Source organism: Copadichromis virginalis, linkage group LG8 (genome assembly GCF_057382275.1).
Source record: "Copadichromis virginalis isolate Kocher_CV1m ecotype Utaka linkage group LG8, C_Virginalis_male_GT1.1, whole genome shotgun sequence".
In the NCBI taxonomy this organism is placed as follows: domain Eukaryota; kingdom Metazoa; phylum Chordata; class Actinopteri; order Cichliformes; family Cichlidae; genus Copadichromis; species Copadichromis virginalis.
Genome location: NC_140625.1, coordinates 15651315 through 15676614, shown reverse-complemented (window position 1 = coordinate 15676614; position 25300 = coordinate 15651315). Strand labels below are relative to the sequence as shown.

The following is a 25300-nucleotide window of genomic DNA, read 5'->3' as shown; positions in this document are numbered from 1 at the left end:
ACCTACGCCCGCTGGGTTTTTAGAGCCTTTGCGCTGCTCTTTCCTCCGGATCTCAGGGCAGACAGCGATTAGATGTCCGGGTTCGCGACAATAAAAACAGTCGCGATTAACACCATCCTCCTGTCTATCTTTCAGTCCTATCTTTGGTGACTTTATCTTCCTTTCCTGTCCCACCCTAATATTCTGTGAGACAGCGGCTGAAAATATAGTTTTGTGGGTGAGAGTAAACTCATCAGCCATCACTGCCGCTTTAGCAAGTGAGGTCACCTTTTGCTCATTCAGATAAATAACTACTTGGTCCGGCAAACATTTTTTGAATTCCTCTAACAAAAGAAGCTCTTTCAGCCCCTCGAAATCCTGTGCTTTACTGGCCTGCAACCATCGTTCAAACAGGCGACTTTTTTCACGGGCAAACTCCACAAATGTCTGATTGGCGGTTTTTTCACACTTCCTAAATTTTTGACGGTAGGCTTCTGGGACGAGCTCATATGCCTGCAACACAGTCTTCTTCATGACGTCATAATCCAGGCTATCTTCAATTGATAAACTGGTACACACCTCCTGGGCTTTGCCAACCAATTTGCATTGTAACAGCAGCGGCCAAAATTCCTTCGGCCAACTTAACGCGGCCGCTATACGCTCAAAAGCGTTAAAATAGGAATCCACTTCGGCCTCACGAAACGGGGGAACCAGTTTAACGTGTTTGGTGATGTCAAAACCTGTCGGGACCGCGGTGGACGTACTAGGATGACTAGAGGCAGATGTGGAGGGCTTTCGCTCCAGCTCCAAAGCTCTGACACGGAGGTGCATTGCTTGTACCTCAAGCTCTTTAGCACGGGCTTCCACCTCCCTTATACGGAGGGTCAAACGGAGATCTTCCGTAGACCGCCCCGCCAGGGGTTCCCCGGCCGTACCAGACTCAGCTGCTTCAGGCTTCGCCCCAGCAGCATCAGGGTCCGCCTCAGCTGTGTCAGAGCCCGCCTCAGCCGCATCAGAGTCTGCCTCGGCTGGTAGCACGTTAACAGGCCCTTTGGCATCCGACCCCAGCTCAGCCTCCGGAGCCACCTTCACACCCCCGCCATCAGGCTGCTCTACAGCTGCCTTCGGGGCAGGAAGAATGCCTCGCTCCACCAACTCTGCACACAAAGCGTCCCTAACCTCCGCTTTGCGGGCACCATAGGACACTTGAATATCATAACAACTAGCAATGATAAGCAAATCCGCTTTCCTGCACTTCACAATTCTATCCCACGAAGGCGAAGTAACAAAATCATCCAAAGAAAACTCCATAATTCCACACACCTACCACCCCCACACCCAAGAAAACCGCCAACAGACCAAACACACGCAAAAAAAACCACAGAAAAAGGCAGAGGACGAGCCCCCAATTCATGTTACGACCCGTCTAGGGCCAGGCCATAACATGAGCGAGGCACTCGCTTCCCCCCCAAGACCCAAGCAGTCACACGCAACAAATCCGTTAGATGTGAAGTGATTTATTTACAATGTGAATAAAGAGAACCAAAACGGGAGTGTCAACACTTCAGGGTGAGCCAAGGCCAAAACAATAAACAAAACAAACCTACACAAATCCCGCACCCCTGACCTCACCAAAATAAAGTCAAAAATAAAGACAGAGTCTGACCTCCTTAACCAACTCAAAAACAGGAGAAAACGGGTGATCAAAATAAACGGCAGCTCACCCCTACCCACTCCACTTCCACAATTTTCGCGCGTATACTGCAGCCAGCGGCTACCACAGGACTACTGCTGGGTGATGAGGAGAAATGCGAGGACCTCTCCCGCTGTAGCACTCCAGCCTCCTTTTATTGGGCGGGTCCTCCAGCTGGATCCAATCACGCCGGGGCAGTAAGTCCACGCACCAATCGGAACAGGGCCCTGGCACAGCTAAATTAACATAGACAAAAACACAGCACCTGCACAAACAAACACACGGACATACAAGTTCGTAACAGTGCAGCTGCCAAGATGCCACTTGCCACCAGTTTGGCCATATTTCAGAGCTGCAACATCACTGGAGTGCCCAAAAGCACAAGGTGTGCAATACTCAGAGACATGGCCAAGGTAAGAAAGGCTGAAAGACGACCACCACTGAACAAGACACACAGGCTGAAACGTCAAGACTGGGCCAAGAAATATCTCAAGACTGGTTTTTCTAAGGTTTTATGGACTGATGGAATGAGAGTGAGTCTTGATGGGCCAGATGGATGGGCCCGTGGCTGGACTGGTAAAGGGCAGAGAGCTCGAGTCCAACTCAGACGCCAGCAAGGTGGAGGTGGAGTACTGGTTTGGGCTGGTATCATCAAAGATGAGCTTGTGGGGCCTTTTTGGGTTGAGGATGGAGTCAAGCTCAACTCCCAGTCCTACTGCCAGTTTCTGGAAGACACCTTCTTCAAGCAGTGGTACAGGAAGAAGTCTGCATCCTTCAAGAAAAACATGATTTTCATGCAGGACAATGCTCCATCACACGCGTCCAAGTACTCCACAGCGTGGCTGGCCTCTACACTTTTACACATTCAGTGACACTCAGTACATCACATTGCTGCCGGTGTGGAGCAACTATGCCATAAGTGAGTGGCAATTCTGAACACAAAACACTCATAACACAATAGTCAAACTAACTTGTAACCCAGGCCTTTACAATATGATCCGGCGCATTAAACAAGAGAAACATACGATCTTTACAATATAAAACACTTTAAGATTGTTGTGATTTGGCACTATATGTCACGGCTGGCGGCGTGAGCCGTGTGGTGTAGGAGGAAAAGGACCCAAAATGCAGGCAGTTGACTGGTGATGAGAATGAAGTTTTATTTGCAGAAGTGGAGCGACTAAACAGGTAGTGAGGCAAGACGAATGACTGAAAAAACCTAGACTGGGAAAACTAAATAACAAACCTAAGCATGAAACGGGGAGCGGAGAATGCAGAGAGACGTAGTTACACCGAGAAACACAGACGATCCGACGATGAACAGAAGCCAACACACACTATAAATACACACTAGGTAATGAGGAGATGACATGCAGGGGTGGACACAGCTGACACTAATGGACATGATGAGAGGCAGACCTACAAAGTAAAACCGGAAACACCCAGACTGTTTTGCAACAAAAACACAGGGACCTGAACGGAGCACAGAGGGGAGACACAGGTAGGGATAATAAACACGACAACCAACCCAAAGAATTAATACAGAATCAGAATAAACACCAAACACAAGATGAACCCAAAAAGAAACACAAAACGCTGGGTCAACGACCCAGGATCATGACACTATATAAATACAATGTAATTCAATTATGTTGAATGTGAGTTTATAACTGTCTGTTATAGGTCACTGGTATTTATTTTATATTTTTTTGAACTAATATCTTTGTTATATGCATGCCTGCCTATTTATGATTTCAACATGATCAGTAAACTTAATATAGCTTCTTTTTCAAATCATAAAGTCAGAGATCCTCAATTCAGCCTCTCAAGTGTCTCACTCATCCCATCATTCCATCTTAGACCTTGTCTAAGCCCGAGGTCAGCATTAGCACAAACATGCCACTCCACACAGAATCTCAATGAGAGACCAAATGTTAGAATCATTTAATTCATCAGGTTGTATTTTCTTATTCATCATATTGATTAAACTTGAATATTATATTCTGATTAGAATGAAGGATTATTTTCAAAATCACATATAGGTAAATTCTGTTTTAACACTCTAGAGGAAGAGAAGACATTGCAGTAACATGAAGACAATACACAAAGACCAGAAGGATGAAACAGAAGAAGGAACAATTAGACAAACACTGTGGGAATCAAACACAAATAAATCCAAGAAGGAACTGAAACTAAATACAAATCAGCGCTAGGACCCCAAGCGCTTATGGATCCTAGTAAAGCGCTATACAAATACAGGCCATTTACCATTTACCATCAATGAGCACTCACCCAGACCTCACCATCTGCTTTGCCCCCATGTCACAACCTGCCTGCGGACAAGACAGGATAAAACTCTTGCTCACTTATTGGCCATCTCCCCAGTGAACCTACTGACGACGCCAATACAACCGGGAAAACGCTCTCTCCAGAATCAAAACAAAACCCCCACTCTCTCTCTTCCCCAACTCGCGCTCCTTTCCCTGCACACACCAACCAACAAACCTTTTCTCGGTTTCAGTGATTCTATTCACCGGCCCCTGAACAACGACTCCTTTGCCCATTTCCTGTTCATAATTGCAAGCACCTGATCTAGTTTATTGGTCATGTTGTTGTATTCCAAGTGTCAAGTTTCTGTATAAGAAAGCTTTCACGTCTAGCCGCCTCAACAAAGAAGCTGTATACAAAAAGGGACGAGCAATTGCTGTATTTACTGAGAAAGCTTAGATCCTACAATACATGCAGCAAAATGATGGAGATTTTCTGTCACTGTGGCAAGCACAGCGTAGATTGTGCGGCTTGCTGGTGGAGCAGTATCAGAGCTTATGGGCAATGCTGGCCATTCTCGATCAGTGCCACAAGGACATATACAGGGAAACTGTCATATCTTATGCAGTTACTCTCTTTAATCTGTGTCCTCAGTAAACATTTTTCCTAATTACCCGTGAAAGTGATAAACATCTTTATCTTAGTAAAGCTTAAAGAATTTAGTTTCACAGCTGCTAACAAGAAAATATTAGAAACTTTTATTTGGTTATTTTTATTTGTATTAATACTTATGAGTAAAACAATTTAATCTGGTTGCCCAGAAACTAATAGAACATACAGTCTGTTTACTATAAGTGTTATTATTGTTAATTAATAAGTAATAAGTTCTTGAAATACTGGTTGAAAATTAAGTAATGCTTTCATGATATAGTGTGTCTTTGCCATGGTAGTGATCTGTGACCAAGTGAAAGTTTGACATTATGCTGATTGTTTTTGAATACTCTGTGATTCTTAGGTTCATGGTTATTTTTACGTCATGTATTAAGTATGTTTCAGTTAGTCCTGAGCTCTGTTATTTTTCAGTTTCTCTCCCTCAGATTCTAATCTTCAGGACCTGAAAACTCTTCAAATTAAATTGTCTCAGCAGGATGCAACTTTTATCAAACACTTAAATCTCATGCAGGCACCGAATGACAACACCCAGAATTTATTTCTGTGTTACTCAAATGGGGTCAGCTACTAAGCCTTTAGCAAAAGACTTCACATTCACACAGTCAGGTTGAACTACACTTTGCATCTGTTTCTCTAACTCAGATGGCTCATAGCATAAAAAAGACTTTAAAAAAAAGTGAAACTTCGCGCCTCTGATACGCTCACAGCATCAGGTGTAAGGTTGTGGTGGCAAAAATGCACTTTGTCAGTGGTTGTGAAATAGAGGGTGACTTCCTGACAAGATGTTGTAGTGTGAAAAAATAAGTATGCACAGATGTGACAGGGAAAAACACATATAGTCAACTAGTTAGTCATCGACAAGCAATGTAGAGTTCACAAATTTAATATTTTTAAATGTTAAAAGTACAATAAAATTTTTAATCTTTTAATTTTTTTTATTAAATGTTCTAGCAGGGATTGGGTGAGTGCAGAGTGAGGGGAAAAAATAAAAATGTAATTTTCAGCTTTCGCTTTCATCAAGAGGCTTATCTGAAAGATAAAAGTGTTTTTGACATTTTTCTTGTATCAGTAGGAATAGAAAAGCTGACATTTTTTAAATTGGCGTCTTTGTTTGTATATAAACTGTTAAGGGAAACATTTACTTTTCAATTTAAAGTGATTAAATGTTTTTGAGTAAATCCAATTTCAGCATTATAACTCCTCCTACACAAGAGCTCTCTAAATGACTGTCTTAGCTTTGAGCTGTAACCCTGTGCACCTCCTCTGACTTCTTCTTCTTTCTGCAGAAGAAATACCTCACTCTTCTGCCCAATTAAAAAAAAACTTGTAGTTTTAATGGATGTAACACAATGAAATCCATCATTAGTGCTTCATCATTCTTGTAAAGCAAAATAAATTTGTGCTTTCTGATCAATCTGATGAATGTCTGGTATGACCTGAAACCTGTCTTCTAAATACACAGAGCACACAGACATTTTTGATTAAAAAAAAATACAGTACAAAATCAGTAGGGATCAGTGATTAGTAGGTCAACCCATATAATCTAAAATACTTTTGATGTAATTTCCTCATTTGCATTTTTTCCTCTTCAATGAATGAAGTTCAACACAGCCAGTTTTTTTTTGATTATCTCAGTTGGAGATAATAGGATATCATTGTAGTGGTTTACAACTTTCTCTGTTGGCTTTTTGCTTCAGGCTCTGTGCACACTCACAGTTAATGGGTCTTATGACTCTTCTTCTGCAAAAAGTGATCCCTATGAGTGCCACATACTCCAGTCAGACACAACAACATGTCCACTGTAATTTTGTTAACACTTATAAATTCTGCTAACTTTTTCCTTTCAAATGCCTCTAGGGCTGAGTTTCTGTGTGTTCTCTTGTACTCTTGTACTTTTAAGCTAACAGACACAAGGTGGCACCCCTCTGTCCCAGCTCACTGACCTACCAGTGACAGCTCTCTTCCTCTTACTGAAGCTGTTCTTGTCTAAATTGACACCACACTATCTCCATACACTCAAGTCATATGATGATAATGTGGTTATTAAAAATCTGTAAATAACACAAAATAAAATAGTAAAATAATAATGACAATGTGACATACAGTTTGCACTTAATTCAGTAGTTTTAATAGAATAGAATAATCCTTTAATTGTCCCACAAGGGGAAATTTGGTTGTAACAGCAGCAAGAAAGACACATATACAAACAAACAGTACACAAGACACAAAACAGAAATACGCAATTTTTACATATTTACATCAAGGACGATGGTTACCAAAAATAGAGTACTGTACAGTTATTAAAATTAAATAAAATTAAATACAGATAAGAGGCAAACCCAGGTTATAGTGTGAATCGGTTGATAAAATAGTGCCAAGTTACAGCCCTGATGTGAACATCTATGTTTGTTGGGAGCAGTTCTGATTGTATAGTCTGACAGCTGCAGGGATGAAGGACCTGCAGAAACGCTCTTTCATGCATCGAGGATGCAGCAGTCTGTCACTGAAGGAGCTCTGCAGTTCAGCAACATTTCCATGCATGGGGTGGGAGACTGTCCATCAGAGATGTTATTTTGGCCAGAGTCCTTTTGTCTCCCACCACCTGCACTGGGTCCAGGGTGCATCCCAGAATAGAGCTGGCCTTCCTAGTGAGTTTATCCAACCTCTTCCTCTCAGCTGCCGATAAACTGCTGCTCCAACATACAACACTGTAAAAAATGATAGATCCCACCACAGAGTCATAGAAGGTCTTTAAAAGCGCTCCCTGGACTCCAAATGACCTCAGCCACCTCAGCAGGTAGAGTCTGCTCTGACCCTTCCTGTAAAGAGCATCGGTGTTGTGGCTCCAGTCTAGCTTATTGGTACCTTATAGGCCGTACCAATAAGATACTAAAAACTTATACATAAATTGTGGTTTACTTATGCAAAAATGCAAAAATTGTAAGCCAATTTACAATACATAATCTGTATTATACTTAAAACATGCTGTAATTAAACAAATCAGGGAGATTTTAACAGAGTGAATCTCAAACGGACATTTCACAACCTTCACCAGCACATCAACTGCCCCACCCGGGGCACGAGGACATTAGACCACTGCTACACCCCGTTCAAGAACTGTTACAAGGCTCAGCCCCTGCCGGCATTTGGAAAATCGGACCATTCCGCCATCTCCCTCATGCCTGCTTACAAACAAAGGCTAAAGCAGCAACCACCAATCAGGAGGGAGGTCGCTCGCTGGACGGACAAATCGGTGGCCGCGCTGCAGGACGCACTGGATGACGCACTGGATGACGCAGACTGGGACATGTTTCGGCGCAGCTCTGATGACATCAACATGTTTACGGAAGCGGTTGTGGGATTTATCGGGAAACTAGCGGACGACACAGCAGAAAGAACTATCATCCGAACGTTTCCCAACCAGAAGCCGTGGGTGGATAAAAACATCCGCGACGCTCTGAGATCACGCACCGCTGCCTACAATGAAGGGCTTGTCTCTGGTAATATGGACCTATACAAGGCTGCGTCCTACAACGTGCGCAGCGCGGTCCGAAAGGCAAAGCGGAGCTACAGGGAAAAACTAGAGTCACAGCTACGACAGTGCGACTCTAGGAGCCTGTGGAAAGGACTGCGGACTATAACGGACTATAAACGACCAGCTTCTTCAATGATGAATGCAGATGCTTCACTGGCTGATGAGCTGAACACGTTTTATGCTTGCTTCGACGCCGCAGCAATTAAAACAACAAACGGCTGCGCGCGCTCGGAGTGCACCAGTGAAGAAAATGCATTCGTCATCACAGAGCATGCCGTGAGGAACACCTTCAGGAGGGTAAACACCAGGAAGGCAGCAGGACCAGATGCAATCCCTGGCCGGGTCCTTAGAGCCTGCACTGATCAACTAGCACCGGTGTTCACAGAGATCTTCAACCTCTGGCCCAAGCTGTGGTTCCCACGTGCTTCAAACAGTCCATTATTGTCCCTGTTCCAAAGAAACAACAGCCCGCTTGCCACAATGACTACCGTCCAGTAGCACTGACTTCAATTGTGATGAAGTGTTTTGAAAGACTGATGAGAGATCACATCACTTCTTCACTTCCTCCCACCATCGACTCACTTCAGTTTGCTTACCGGACTAATCGTTCCACAGACAATGCCATATCTCACCTGCTCCACACATCCCTGAGTCACCTGGACACTGGCAGAGGGAATTATGTTAGGATGCTGTTCGTGGACTACAGTTCAGCATTCAACACAATAATTACCTCTAAGCTTTTCACCAAGTTGACGGATCTAGGACTCAGCTCATCACTGTGTCAGTGGATCCTCAACTTCCTCACAGACAGACCCCAATCAGTGAGGGTGGGAAAACAAGTCTCCCCCTCCATCTCACTCAGCACTGGAGTGCCTCAGGGCTGTGTTTTAAGCCCCCTGCTGTACTCACTGTATACTTATGACTGTGTAGCCACATCCGACACCACCTCCATTGTCAAGTTTGCTGACGACACTGCTGTTGTGGGCCTGATCTCCGACAACATCGAGACGGCCTACCTGGAGGAGATTAGGAACCTGGAGACCTGGTGCCAGGAGAATAACCTCCTCCTAAACATCAGCAAGACTAAGGAGCTGATCGTGGACTTCACTACAAAGCAGGCGAGGAATTACAAACCCCTCATCATCAGTGGCACGCCAGTGGAGAGAGTGGACAGTTTCCGATACCTGGGTGTCCACATCACTCAGGACCTGTCATGGTCCTGTCACATCAACACCCTGGTTAAGAAAGCCCGTCAGCGTCTCTTCTTCCTCAGAAGACTTAGAGACTTCCATCTGCCACTGAAGGTGCTCAAGAACTTCTACTCCTGCACCATCGAGAGCGTCCTGACGGCAAACATCTGCACCTGGTTTGGGAACAGCACCAAGCAGGACAGACGAGATTTGCAAAGGGTGGTGCACTCGGCAGAACGCATCATTCAATCAGAGCTCCCTGACCTGCTGTCCATCTACACCAAGCGGTGCAAGTCCAAAGCTAGGAAGATTATGATGGACCTCTCCCATCCCAACAATGGACTCTTCTCACTGTTGAGGTCTGGGAAGCGCTTCCGCTCCCTTAAGGCCAAAACAGAGAGAATGAGGAGGAGCTTCTTCCCCCAGGCTATTCGGGGCCTGAACCAGGTGTAGGACTGGACTCTCCCAAACACGTCACTATAAGACTGGACTCTCACACACGTCACCACACGCACCACCATACATTTCCTATAATCCCATAATTCCTATAATTTATAATCCTTATCTTTATAATCTCTTCTGCTATTTGCACATTCTTTACTGTAAATTCCTAAGTTAATTTGTAAATTTTGTAGTAAACTGTAAATTGCAAATATTGTAAAACTTTTCTTCTGTCATTTAATGGTCGGGCATTGTACAGCAACAAGCATTTCACCCCCATGTCATACTGTGTATGGTTGTGTGTGTGTGACAAATAAAATTTGAATTTGAAATCAGTGAAAATGTGAAGATTTTAAATCGCAAATCTGAACACAACCTGCTCCAAGTGAGGTTGTGTTCAGCGTAGGGAACTGTAACCCTGAGCCAGCTCCCACTTCTAGAAGCAGAGTAAAGTCAGTCATAAAATGCATATATTAGGTACTATATACACAGTTTTAGAAAATGAGACATAAGAATTGCATGAAATCTGAAGAGGTGAGTGTGATTTTAAACATTTAAACATATTCAGTGTCACAAATGAATACAAAATATTACTTAAAATATAAAAAGGAAATAAAATAAAGTAAATGTAACTGTCTAAAGCCAGAAACAAGGGTAAGATACACTAGTGAGCGTCAAAACCATGGTCCATGGTCAACCAAGACCATTTTGCAAGTCTGTGTTTTCAAATTGGGTAAAACTCCAAGCTTAGCAAAGGTCATACATTCGCACAGTCAGGCTTGCTCTAATCTGCATCTGTTTCAATTTATCACACTCAGTTCATAAGAAATCACAGAGAGACTTGAAAAAAAGTGAAACTTTGCGCCTCAGATGTGTTCGGATCATTGGGCGTTAGGTTATGTTGACAAAAGTGCACTTTACCGGTGGTGGACTTGCAGACAAAGAGGGTGACTTCCTGAGAAAGATCATAATCTGAACTAGTAAGCATATACAGATATGAAAAGGTGTCAAAAGTAGCAGAGTCAACTGTTAGTCATCTAGCAGGGTTCTGACATTATTTTTAGATGCTCAAAGTATTACTGAATACTGTTTCTTAATCCTAAACTGGAACATACAATGAGTGAGCTATGCCGACACATTTAAAGTAAATGGCTTTAATTTTGACTTAATGTGCACATTCGATACCTGCATAGAACATTTACTTTCATTTACTTTTTTCACCCATAGACATGAAGTACCCACATATTGAATCCAGGGATATTCAACCAACTCATGCTACATGCATCTTTGGGGTTTTTTGAAAGGGAAATTATTAGATTTTATGACTGAGTGAGAGTGTAGAGGAGGTCAGGCTTTGTATACATACAACTGAAACTATATTCACGATAACGAATAGATAGAAGGTTTCATTTGGTTATTTATGTTATGGTTGGACAGGCTTGGGTTTTGTTCCTGCTTTTTTCTCCATCTACTTTGTCTCCTGTCATGTTCATGGTATTTGAGGATCAAATTCCATGAGCTGACTGGATGACTAGTGCCATTGTTCTCTACGTTGCCACTCTGTTGGTAACTAGGGCTTGCTTCTTGCTACTAAAACTTTGTGCTTTCTGAACAGTGTTCCTCCATTAACTCTTATGAGTCATGTAACAGATACTACCTGTAAGACAAACCTAAGCTTAAAAGCTGGGGTAACCCACCACGACCAGACAAACCTACCAGCATCTCTCCACTGATTTCCTCACCACTCCTAAAGAAAGACAGCCTATTAACCAGTTCTCCACAACTCCAGTTGAAGGGAACAGGAAGCCCAGAAACTAATATAATAAACAGAATGGCTTGTTTAAGGATTATTGTTGTTTACTGAAAAATGTAATGCTTAAAGAACTTGATCAAAATTAAGTAACACCACTTAACAGTAGCAGCACTGTGTCTTATCAAACACAGTGCTGTCAACATTGTAACTCCTCCTACATAAGACTTCCTCCTAATGACTCTCCTAGCTTTGATCAGTCGCCCTATAATATCTGCATTTTTGGTTTCATCTCCTCTGATGCTTTCAGCAGAAGTAGTACTTCACTCATCTGTCATTTATTTTTCATGGGAGTAACACAATGGAGTGGACAATAAGTGTTACAACTTTATTGTCAGGTAAGACAGGTTTGTGCATTCTGATTTAGTCTTTTATTCTCTAATAATTAACATCTCCAAATAGTGAAGATACAAATGACATTTAATTAAATCTGCAACCTGTGTTTCCACTAAATAAAATCTATAAGCAAATGGAATTCCACATCTAGCTGTTTTTTTCTTCTTCAGTTCTTTAGAAAAGCAAATGTATGTATGGTTGTTTTTAAGTGAATATTGCTCCAATTCACTATGTTCAGAACTTAAATCAGAATTTCTGACTTTGTTGCTCTTTAGTTGGAATACAAAATGAAATAAACAAAACCCATTGAAGTAAAAAAAAAAGTGACACAGTGTATACATTTTCTTGTATACCTTAAATATAGATAACTATAACTACATAATCATCCATTACATGAGACTATGATGTTCTTTCTTCTTTAATTCTCAGTATTAAATGCTGCACTTTGTTTCAACATTGATCCTGTGGCTTGGAAGACCCTGAGGAGTGCTGCTGCTGGTTTTGGCTACCAAGTGGTGCAAAGACAATCAGAGTAAGACAGAACAAGGATTATTATGTTTAATGTGGATTTGCAACTGCTATATATTTTGTATTTTTAGAACAAAGATCTCTGTTATGGCCAACAGAAATAATTAAACAAGCATACAATATTTCTGAGCTTATTGCTCTCTAGACTTACATCATTCTCATTATTCTGTTATTTATTTCCTTAGTTTGCTCATCAGTGCTCCACTTGAACAGTATTCACAAAATGGAAGAGGGAAAATATATACGTGCACCACCTCCTCCCCAAAGTGCCAAAATATTGAATTTGAAGGTAGGTAACTGTTTGTCTTGACAGGATGTCCTGAAACTTTGACTTTCCACATCCAAGCCCAGAATTAAATTGGTTAAATCAAATCATAGTTTGAGTAGATTTCCAAAACAAATATTTTAGTATGTAACAGTAATGTAGTAAAAATTATATTACTGATGAAGTACACCAAGCAAAGAAAAGCAAATTATTAAGATTATTCTTTTTAATTTTTCAGTTGTTATAGCTGTCATGTCAAAAAGGAAAAAGTTCTTTAATTGTGGTACTTTGGAGTTGTCAAAAGTTTTTTATGAGTGTTATAACAAATGTAGAATACTTTTATTACAGCACCAGGTTTTGCAGTCAACATGTCGCTTGGTTTAACAATGAAAAGTGATCCCACGGCACAAAACACTGTGGTGAGTTGTTGAACTACAGACATTACCAGTGCTTTGTTAAAAATCACAAAGGATGAAATTCTTCTGTCCTCTGCGTCTCAGATGTTTTCTTATAGTTAGAAAATAAATCATGAGTTTGTGGCATGCCCTTATTATTTTTTTGGTGGGGAGGGGTTGAGTTACAATAACTTCAGAATATTTAATAAAGACATGCAAAATTTTACCTTTATACGCTGAAAAGAATAAAAATTAATAAAACTGGGCCTAAAGGTCTTTTTTTTGTAATTCAGGTTTTTACCATTTAAGCTGTGTGAAAAGCTGAATGTAATTTTTTTTTAAGATTTGGTTGATTTTATATGGAGCAAACTATTGCTTAAAAGAAATGGAAATAATCAACTCAGTGTATTAATCACAACTTGACTTTTTCTCCTCTCAGGTGTGTGGGCCAACCATTCCAAATGACTGCAATAGTATCACCATGTACAACGGTGTGTGCTTTGAGATGGATCACTCTAGTACATTTGGAACACCCAGACCTGATTTTATTCAAGGTAACAGTACATGGAGCTTGGAAAAATATACCTCAAATCATTAAAATCCTGCCTAAAAAAAAAAAAAAAAAACACTTGCATTTTATACTTCATCATAGTGTCAAAATCTTTTATGTTTGTGCCTTTCTATTATTTTGTACATATTCCTCTAGTTTATATAGCTCTTCTGTTGGCTATTTATTTCTGATGTCTTTACTATTTTTTTTTCACTTACAACTGCAGAGTTGGGATTATACATGTACAATGACAATAAAAAGCTATTTTTTTCTATTATATTCTGTAAGTAAAGCTTATTTAAGTAAGTTTTACTTAGTTTTTTGAGGCAACAAGTTTGCATAATGTTTTAAGTTCTGGTAACTAATTGGATTTTATAGTGTAATCTCTAAATCTCAGCACAACTGAAACTGTATTATGACTTTATATTTCGTATAACTGAAAGTATGTTGAAACCATTAAAAACATCTATTAACCCATTAAAAATTTATTTCATTTTGAATCTATATCTTGAAAGCGTGCCCGCCCCAAGCAGACATTGCCTTTCTGTTGGATGGTTCAATCAGTGTGTCTTCTAGAGATTTTCAAACAATGAAGAAGTTTGTGAAAGATCTAATCCAGTCATTGCTTTCAATTGATACACAGGTGAGGTGCTGTAATCCTTTAAATACTAGCACACACATAAAATAGTTTCATTATTATTTCCATTTAACTTCACAAAACATGGCTGTTTTACGTGTTTTAAATATTTTTTCCCCTTCCTTTTTAGTTTTCTGTTTCCCAGTTCTCTACTTCACCACAGGTTCATTTTTACTGCACAAAATTTTCATCATCTACATCACTGGATACTACCATCAAAGAAATTAGCAAACTAGGAGGAACTACTTACACAGCGAAGGCCATCAAACATGTTGTGTAAGGGATGCAAAGATATTATTATTTATTCCCTAACTCTGTAAATCTAACCACACTGAGCACTGTGGTCCATGTGTTCAAGCTTTTTGAAAGAGACAATGAAAGACTTGTGTTTGGGGGTATTCTACTAATTGTGAGATGGCCCAAAGAAAACCTCAATTCAAATACTTGCAAAGCTAATTTTGAAAAAAACAAAACAAAAAAAAAAACTCCAATAAATAAATTTGCTAAGTACAAAAATCCGTCTACATCGAAAGGTAATATGAAAAAGAATGATGCATGCTGAAATAATACTCAATAATTCTCAAGATGTTTTGACATTAGATTTTTGTTTTTCATTTAACAGGGAAAAGGTTTTCATACCACAAAGAGGTTCCAGACCAAATGTGAAGAAGGTCTTGATAGTAATTACCGATGGGCAATCCCATGATCGAAATCATCTGCACAGTGCAGCACAGCTAGCAGAGAGTAAAAACATTGTTCGATTTGCTATTGGGGTAAGTACTTTGATTATTTAAGCTTGCAGAATGTGTAAAGTTGTTTGACCATCGGAACCAATGCCATGAAGGTTCTAATGCACTGTTTTTGTTACCAGATGAAATTATTGCGTAAGCAGGGGGTGTCCAATGCATTATGTACCTCAGCACAGCTGTATTTAATTATAGTGAGCATGTAATCATGCGTAGTATCAGAACTAGAGATGGCACGATACCACATTTTTATGTCTGATACCGATATAAATTTGGATATCTGCCGATACCGATATGAATCCGATATAGTGTGTTTTTTAATCAATAAAACTGTTTTTATTAATATCTTGCTGCTTTTTGTATAAGTTCAGACTCAAATTAAAAACTGTGGCTCAGGGGGTTGGGAATTGCATCTGTAACCGGAAGGTCGCTGGTTCGATCCCTGGCCTCTTTGTCCTGGTCGTTGTGTCCTTGGGCAAGACACTTTACCCTACTTGCCTACTGGTGTTGGCCAGAGGGGCCGATGGCGCGGTATGGCAGCCTCGCTTCTGTCAGTCTGCCCCAGGGTAGCTGTGGCTACAACTGTAGCTGCCTCCACCAGTGTGTGAATGTGAGAGTGAATGAATAGTGGCATTGTAAAGCGCTTTGGGTGCCTTGAAAAGCGCTATATAAATCCAATCCATTATTATTATAAAAACAAAACAAAACACTAAAGCTATTCTGTTATAAAAAATGCACTGCACCCAGAATATTTCATAGTTCAGCAATACTGATCAATCTAATAAACCTAAACCTACTCCATCCTCCCTATTCTGGTATTTTAAAGAGTAAGCAACCTAACTAATAGGGTTCTAAAACTCCCAGCAAAAAAATAAAATAAAATAGGGAATCACCCTCCACCTCGTGATGCTTAATCGACGTAATCAACTTTAATTTGATGCAGTGTGAAAAAAAATGCACAGAAATCTATTATTTTTCAAGAGTAATTAAAGAGATTCAACATCTTTCTTCAACAGAATTGCAGACTGCACAGATGGTACCTTCCCAAAGGAAAAAGTACTATAGCTTACTAGGGTATATTAGATTTAATAGTTACTATATACAGTAATGGACTTCTATACATTTTACATCAGATTAAAACTTTGGGTGTAAGATTCGGATAATTATTTATTAAAAGCTAGACATTTTAAATGAGAATAAGAAAGGAAAGTATGTCTTTGTGCCCCCCTTTTCCCTGTTCATGCCCTATCGGCCCCCCTGGCTAAACTTTGCTAGATCCGCCCCTGCACAGTTACCAGCCGTCAGCTACGTAGAAAAGGATCCTGGTGTAGAAAGTAATATTAAATAAATTCTAACAACAGCTTATCAAGGTTAAACGTGCTGCTGTTGTTCAGCCGCTGGTTTCCTCTTTCTGGCGCGAAGTGGGCGATAAACAAACAAGAGAGACTGACTCGCAACAGAAAAGCCGATCAGCTGATCATTAATCAGTTTCACATAGCAGCAGGAGAGAGAAGAGGCAGTCGCTCCATATATCGGTTGTTAAGCTTAACGTGGGAATTCTTTATAAACATTCAGAGATGAACTTACACACTTGCTTTACTTCTCTCTGGGATCACTTCCTCAGAGATGAAATGCCGGATTGCTAGCAAGGCTACAAATACACACAGCCGCTCTATCACATGACGCATACTGCTCCGAGGTGCTACGGTTATGAGCCGAGTTACGCCATGTCGCAAGTTTTTTGAGGTGCTTTTTTGATATTTAATGGATCGGATTACTTTTTTTATTTCCCTCCGATATCCGATCCAGTAATTTACGTCAGTATCGGACCAATACCGATACTTAATATCGGATCAGTCCATCTGTAATCAGAACCCAAACATATTTCTAACAAATAATGCATCATTCCTGTCTGTAAATGATATATTATAATGGGGTGAAAACGTTAAGTTTATGATTGTATTTTGTTAAAGGGACCAAATCATTTTGCATAGCATGACAATGTAAACATAATTTCCCAACAAACCTAGGTGGGGAATGCATTTACTAAAACTGAAGCAAAACGAGAACTGCACACCATTGCATCGTCTCCTTCAGACAAACACGTGTTTCAAGTGAAGAACTTCAACGCACTTGAATTAATAAGACAGAATCTGCAGGAGAAAATTTTCTCCATCGAAGGTACAAACATGAATTTAATGCTAGATTTTTGTTTCCTTTATTGGTTTGTTATCCTACTGATTGACTAAAATAACATACATTGTAAATACATTGTATTAACCTTTTTATTTACTATATTACTTTATTGTGTCATGGCAAAATATCTCATCACTATACATTATTGAAACTGAACACTAATTGCCACTTCAAACCTAATGAAAGGATTGAAAGAATTAACTTGTAAATGTTGTATTGTGTCTCTTTTTTACCTTCTAGTTTATTTTTGTGTTTATAATAAATAGCAAAAAAAATAAATCTTTTGAAACTATTACTTGAAGCATAATGAATTTGTATTTACAAAATTTGCAAAGTGAAATTTGTTTTATGTGTTTTATCATCTTGTTTTTTATGTTACAGGATCTCAAAGCAGTGGAGAGTCACTGAAAATGGAAATGTCTCAAGAGGGATTCAGTGCAGTTTATGTGCCTGAGGTAATTAAAACCACCTGAAACTCACCAGACAGTATAGTCATAGAAAGAGAGATTCCTGTGTGCCAAATTGTGTGACGTAAAGGCAAACAGACAGTTATGCAACTGAACACCATCCAGATTTTAAATGCAAAGTAAATTGTATTTTAAATGTATTTTCTGTCTGCACTGTAGGGAATTCAAATGTCTATTGTTGGTGCAAACCAATGGAAGGGAGGCTACGTGCAATACACAACAGAGGGCCAGAAAGTGAAAACATATGAGGATGTGTCTTTGGAGCCTGACAGTTATCTTGGTAGTTTTTAACAATTGAATTCATATATCTGTCTTTGTGTGTATAGCTCTACTGCAATTAATTGACCAAAACACATGTATCAGTTTGCAAAATGGAAAAAGTCGCAATAAGGAGTCTTTCCCTTTTGATTACCTAAATTCTAGGTTACTCCATGGCAATTGTTATAACCAAAAATGGCACACTTACTATTATTGGTGCTCCAAGATATAAACACAGAGGAGTGGTGGTCGCTGTTAACAGACAAAGCTTTGAAAACCAAAAGATTGAGCCCTTTTCATCACAGGTATGTACTTACAGCAATACAGATCTGAATTACATTGTAAACTGTACATAAATTATTTCCTAAAACAAAAGCTTTTGATTAAAGAAAACATGAATCATTTCATTAATAATATCTTCCTTACACAGTATCAGACTGGTGAATATTTCGGTGCAGAGGTGTGTACCATGGACATAAATAATGATGACATCACTGATCTAATCTTCATATCAGCCCCAATGTACACGGAGCCTGATAGAGAGGGAAGAGTTTATGTTTGCAGATTAACTGGTTTGGTAAATTGCATTTTAACTACTGCCATGGAATTAATCAGTTTATTTGTATACTTTTTAATGATGATAAAAAACACTCTCACTTTCCTCCATTTAGTTTGTGGAGTGTAATTTTGATGATCCATTAGTACTAAGAGGACATGCAGCTGTCAAAGGAAGGTTCGGCTCTTCTCTTGCTGTGCTGCCTGATCTAAACTCAGATGGATTCAGGGATTTGGCAGTTGGAGCACCTTTGGAGAATAGTGGTGAAGGCAGCATCTACATATTCCACAGTGAAGGAGGAGGAAGAATCAGTTCTACTTACTCACAGGTACACAACATCAAAGAACTCACAAGATGACTGAAATCATCTACCATGTAAATCCAATATCTAAACAATCTGCAGCTTAATTAAAATATGTCCATGTATGCAGAGAATAACTGGCTCTGAGGTCCAGTCAGGACTGAAGTTCTTTGGCCTGTCCATCAGTCAGTCGTCTTTTGACCAGAGTGGTGATGGACTTCCTGATTTAGCGGTGGGTTCAAAGGGCACAGTTGTCTTACTGAGGTAAGTCCAAGATACTCCAGTCATGCACTATTGTTGTCTGTCGTAATTCTACAATCTTTGTTGATGGTCCAACTTAATAAATACACTAATTGTATAAAGTTCAGGTCAGTTTGTATGCTCAATATTCTAAGAAGAGTGCATATTAAGTTGGTCAAAAATGATCAGGTTTTTCATGATAAGGGATTATTGAATTTTAATCACATACAGCTATCATATTATATGAAGGTTTGTTTTAAAATCCTCACAGACCATTGGCATTTTTGGAATTGACTTACCACAAGATAAGAAGCACAGATTAAGCACAGCTCCTGTGGGTTTCATTCAAATATCAAAATGAAATATGAAATGCATAACAGTAGCCTTTTCCTAACAAACATGAACAAATGCATACATTACCTAACAGCAGAAGATGTCATTAAAAGGGTGGTTAGTTCAGAAGACCGTAATGTTCAAATCGTTCTTATTTAGTGAGGCTATTACCATGATGAAGTTGCACCACTGGAACATAAGAGTGATAATCTTAAAAAAGCGGTAATGTTCTAAAACTTTGAAATGTTGGTAAAGCAAATATTTGACTGATGCTAATTCACGGTAAAACACCAAAATTGAAGGGCAGCTTTTAGTTTGGTACTATTTAAAGAGCCAAATCTTGTTCTCATTTGTTTTCCTACTCTCCAGATCAAGACCCATAGTACTGATTGAAGCTGACGTGTCATTCAGCCCAAACCGAATTCCTACTCAGAATGTAGACTGCTCAAAACCATTGGAGAACACAGCTGAAATCTGCTTTACTATGAGTACAATATCTACAGTCAACACAGGTTCATCATTCTCCTTGTTTTCTCTGAACTACAAAGCCACTGTACAGCGATTTAACTTTTTATTTATTTATGTACATTTGCAGCATTGAAATCAAACACTCATTTATTCCAGCTCAAGTGAAGATTAATTATACTTTAACACTGGATGCCACTCGCAAGCCTCCAAAAAACCGAGCTTACAGCAGCGGGAAACAACAAGAGGAGTCCGGATCAGTTATTATTGACTTAAGAAGAAAAAAGTGTTCAACTATAAAATTTCTTATTGAGGTAAAGCCTAACAACAAAATATTTTGTTTAATGAATTTTATTTTTAAGACTCGACCAAATCTGAATTTAAACTTAACACTGCTCCCTTCTTGCAGGCCTGTCCAGAAGATGCTCTTAATGAACTTTCCAATTATCTTGAATTTTTGTTTTATGGGTTGCCCTCCAACACAAATCTCAGACCAAGTCTTTCCCAGCAAGCTCAAACAACAACAATTTATCCAGTAAGTGAACTTTAAAAAACAAACACCAGACACCTCTTTGCTGGTGCTTGCTAAAGGATGTGGTAAATGTCTCCACTTGACTCAAAAAGTGAGAAAGAAAATGAAAGAATGTGTACTTTGTATCAGATCAGAGAGCGGCTTTTTGACTTCATAGTCACTATAGGCCACATTACTGGCACCATAGACAGAAAGAATTTGACCCTCTCATGCCTGGGTGTTGCTGCTAGTCCAGTTTCCTCACGAATGGGGAAAGCTAGGAGCTAAGCAAAAAGGTCTGGGTTAGCTCCACACCTAGCAAGAAAGAGCCATGTACTACTGTGGGAAGTTCCATCCTCCTCCTCAAGACATTCTCTATCCTGAATGAGGAGGATTTCCTCAAAATATAAATATGAAAGAAATGACATTTGATTCACCTAAACAATGTTTTATTTTGTCGGTAAATATTATATTTAGTATATGCTCTTTACATCATGTCATCTTTCACAGTTGAGGTTTGAGATTAACTGCAGGACTGACAACAAATGTGTTGATAACCTGAAAGTGGATTTCAATTTCACCAGGTGAGTTGATCTGCTGAGAATCTTCCTACATAAACAGATCACAAGAATGTCTCCTTAATATCCCCTTTTGCACCAATTTATGTCCCCTCAATACAAATTTTAAGTGCTTTGTTAAAGCTTTAACCCCCCCACCCCAATTTCCATAACGTACCGTTAATAAAACGAGAAAAACTGATGACAGCCTCAATGGTTCTTTACGTCAGCAAATTTGAGCATAACTCAATAAATTAGAAAGGTAAAAATATATTCCCACATCGCACCCGTGGCCCTTTGATGCATGTCTTCCTCTTTTCTGTCTACTCTTCATTGTTAAGCTACTGAATAAAGACAAATAGTCTGAAAACAAATCTTAAAATAGCATGTTAGCATTGGGCTCAAAGCTGAATATGATGGCGCTTCAATAACTTTTGTGTTGCAGCAGTCTTATTTTTCCCCCCTTTCTTCTGATCCTCATTCAAACCACCAGATCCTCAGTGGTTAAAGTGGGCATTGATGAGCTTCTGAATGTCACAGTCACAGTGGAGAACAGAGGAGAAAACTCCTACAACAGTCGTGTTATTCTCACGTACCCAGCTGGACTCTCCTACAGGAAGTTCACCATTCAGCAGGTAAAGCATCAGAATCAAGTCTGTATCAGTTCATCACTGATCTGCTGTTCTTCCAATGCCTCCAGCAGTCATTTTCTTTTCTAACAAAGGGAAGAATTGAGTGCAACTCCTTGGACAGTGAAGATGGTTTATCACAAGGAATGACAGGCTGCACTATTGACAAGCCAATTTTCAAGAGCAAAACTGAGGTTTGTTTTTTTTAATGTTTTTTTTTAATGTAGAACATCTTTTCTCACTTTTAGTGAGAGTTTTAAAGACAAAGCACTCTTATCTCTCTCAATAAATTCAGGCTTCTTTCATTGTCGCCTATGAGATTAAAACCAACAGTCAACTTGAGAGGAAGATTTTTGTCACTGCAGATATCACCAGGTACTGTTCCTTTGGCACAAGTACATTTCATGTAAGCATAGATACAGTACAAATGTTTTCACTTTTCTCTTTTAGTGGAAATCAGGAGCATGCCCCTACAAGTGAACTTTACAAAAAGCAATGGATTGATGTGAAATACAGCATTTTCATGACATTTGAAAGGTGTGTGTTGTTCTGTTTAAAAATAAAAGAAGTCAATTAGAAATTAACAAATGTTGTCTTGCATAGTATTTATTTAATCTTTAACATATGTCTTTTTAGCTCCCTTAGCTACAACAATTTCACATTTGGGATGACATTTCAGAAACCAGTCCAACAGTCAATCAAAGTATGAAATAACTTCTTGAGTAAGTTCCTTGATTTAGAATGAACGTAACGATTGGTGTTCCTTTTCTTTTCTTATTTAGGTTACAAATTATATCAGAACACTTAACTTTACCGTGGTGATCAGGGTTCCAGTGAAACTTGGTGAAAAAGACATTTGGGTGGATTTGAGCAGCCTACAGGTAATATATAAATGTTTTGCCATGATGCAAAATCATGGCAAAACCAAGCATACATAAATCAAATATACTGCAGATTTCAGACTGTCAGAGTGGAAATGATGAAGAACCAGGTGCCACAGATTTTGTTCCAAAGATACAAAAGGATAAAGTGGTGGTAAGTATGCCTCTGCACTTTAGCTGCTGAAAATCAGACTAATTGTAGAGTTAAAAACACATTGCACACTACACTGATCTTTATCTAACAATGTAAAGCATCTTGAAGCAACTGTTGTTGTGATTTGGTACTATATAAATAAAATTGGATTGAACTGAATATATCACTATACACTGGATCACAGCAAGTGTACTCTTTTTAAATCACCCACAGGACTGCTCTGTAGCCATGTGCAGAGTGTTCAAGTGCAACACATTCATGGCAAGGCTGCAGAGTAGGACGTACAAAATCTCTGCCAACCTCAGTTCAAGATGGATAGAGCAGGTAATTAAAGGGTAATTGTGGTAATAAAAAAAAAAAAAAGTACAACTGTTACTATGTACTTGTAACTTCATTAAATTTTTCAGACATTTACTCTTAACTCATTCTTTTTTTGTTGTTGTTGTTTAAAAGATTGGACTTCAATCTGCCAAATTCCTCTTGACCAGCACAGCCAGTCTGGAGTACGATGAAACCCAGTACATCTACTTTTCAACAGGGTCCAACAGTAATCCTCCTGTATACAAGGTGAGTACACAATATTTCCTCTTGTTTCAGTTATACAAGAGCTGGAAAGTCATCCACATTCTGTCACCTCATTGTTCAGATAGAGGCAGAAGTAGACGTGTGGCCTGAGCCAGATTTTACCAAAGAGATCATTGGAGGATCCCTGGGAGGTTTGGCCTTTCTGGCTTTACTCACTGTTGGCCTGTATAAGGTGAGATGGTCTACTTTTTTTTCCAGTCAATATCACAATTTTAAAAATGTTTAAAAGAGTTAAAGAAACTGTTTCAAAGCTTATTATCTTTAGTCACTAACTTTTTATTACATTATTATTATAGTATATCATTTATTTTCCTTTGTCATTGCAACTCCATTGCATGATTGCTGCCTTTTTAAATGTTTTTTTTCCTTGCACTCCTAGGCTGGATTTTTCAAGAGTAAATATAAACAGATGATAAATGAAAATGCAAAAGACAGCAGCTAATGCAGGTGCATCCCCAGCGGAATTACCTAAAAAGAAACAAACATGGTGTGTGTAAATGTTCATGCCACCACATTTGAAGAATTATACAAAAAAACAGCTGTGTCTGAAATCATTCCCTCACTCACTCATTCACTATTATCTATAACATAGGTTCCTACCTGGTGGTCATGACCCTAAAAATTGGGTCACAACATAAACCTCAAATATCAAAGAACGTTTATTTTTTTACAAAGTACCTTCAGAAGTGCTTCATAGTCTTTTACAGGATCATACACATTCATCATAATATGAGAAAAAACTCCAAATTAAGATGTCTGAACAGAAAAACATAATTGTCAATTTACTGCTTAGATATCACACATTCACCCCAAGGTAAAGCATCATAAATATATATAATTCAGACTCCTGGAAAAGACTAAATGTAGTGAACTACTGGATCGGAATAGAGGGATTTTGATCCAATCCTGTGGTAGATCTTTTCAAAGTGGCTGTATATTTTTTAGGAATCTTATTGCTCATCTCAAGGGTGTAGATTTGGTTTTGGTATTGGTGGGGACGGATGATTCAACCACACACAACTGAAACGCTCTCACACACACAACTGAAACGCTCTCACACACATTACTGAAACGCTCTCACACACACTACTGAAACGCTCTCACACACACTACTGAAATTTTAGCTCTCACACACACAACTGAAACGCTCTCACACACACTACTGAAACGCTCTCACACACACTACTGAAACGCTCTCACACACACAACTGAAATTTTAGCTCTCACACACACAACTGAAATTTTAGCTCTCACACACACTACTGAAACGCTCTCACACACACTACTGAAATTTTAGCTCTCACACACACTACTGAAACGCTCTCACACACACTACTGAAACCAGAGGCGGAGCCAGACATTTGAAACACCCGGGGCTTAGCCCAAAGAGTAGTATGCATGTGGGATTTTTTTTTTTTTTTTTTTTTTTTGGGGGGGGTGTAGAAATGACTGAAAGATTAATAGGCTCTGTTCAAAAAAGAATGACTTCATATAGGGAAAAATATATATCACATGTGCAGGACACCTTAAACTAGTTTTTTAATTAAGCAGCAAGGCAGAACAAGGTCAGGGCTGTATCAAGACACGAGGACTAAACCCCAATTCAACCAGACCCAGAACTGATCCAGAATTAAAACAGGACTACAACAGTTCAAAATCAGGACTACTGAGGACTTAACCAAGACAGAACCAGAATCAGAACTAGATGATAGCACTAAAAATCATCATAGACCTGCACTACACTTATTTTTTAATTCTACCAAAGTCCACTATTTAGATTGAGAAAAGTTTATATAATTATTTAGCCTTGTTGTGCAAACAAGCCTGCATAACTTAATAAATATAGAATTTGAAAAATAACAAACCTAAAAAGAAACACTAGGTACGAGATACATGAGTACCTATGATACGGTGATACTTTTGGTAAACAACCATTTGACTAACATGTGTGTCTCACCTGCTCTTGTTCATCTCTGTTCCTCTCTCTCCCTCTTTGTGCTGACAATCATCAAATATACAGTTGAAACCAGATATTTACTCTTCAGATAAAAACACTTTTTTAATTGTAACATCAAATCAGACTAAATGTTTATTTTTTTTTAGATTGATAAATATAAAAACA

The 25300-nt window shown here is 39.1% G+C and overlaps 1 protein-coding gene across 1 annotated transcript; it reads left to right on the top strand.

Annotated features, from left to right (window-relative positions):
- The first annotated feature begins 11854 nt into the window (after positions 1 to 11854).
- Positions 11855 to 24164, top strand: LOC146703041 (integrin alpha-M-like). Its single transcript, XM_085466159.1, has 30 exons — positions 11855 to 11926; positions 12354 to 12456; positions 12638 to 12741; positions 13066 to 13136; positions 13552 to 13666; positions 14178 to 14305; positions 14430 to 14575; positions 14922 to 15072; positions 17076 to 17226; positions 17623 to 17696; positions 17868 to 17988; positions 18132 to 18271; positions 18397 to 18543; positions 18638 to 18850; positions 18954 to 19087; positions 19766 to 19908; positions 20021 to 20175; positions 20271 to 20396; positions 20883 to 20956; positions 21423 to 21564; positions 21654 to 21752; positions 21854 to 21933; positions 22009 to 22095; positions 22195 to 22261; positions 22341 to 22439; positions 22513 to 22593; positions 22807 to 22917; positions 23047 to 23160; positions 23240 to 23350; positions 23558 to 24164. The coding sequence occupies exons 1-30, from the start codon at positions 11890 to 11892 to the stop codon at positions 23618 to 23620; spliced, it is 3387 nt and encodes a 1128-aa protein (XP_085322285.1). The 5' UTR covers positions 11855 to 11889; the 3' UTR covers positions 23621 to 24164.
- The last annotated feature ends 1136 nt before the right edge of the window (positions 24165 to 25300 follow it).

Coding starts and splice junctions, on each gene's coding strand:
- LOC146703041 (XM_085466159.1), top strand. CDS start 11,890: ATGGAGTGGACAATAAGTGTTACAACTTTATTGTCAG. Junction 14,306..14,429: donor TGCTTTCAATTGATACACAG/GTGAGGTGCTGT, acceptor CTTCCTTTTTAG/TTTTCTGTTTCCCAGTTCTC. Junction 20,176..20,270: donor CTATAAAATTTCTTATTGAG/GTAAAGCCTAAC, acceptor CCCTTCTTGCAG/GCCTGTCCAGAAGATGCTCT.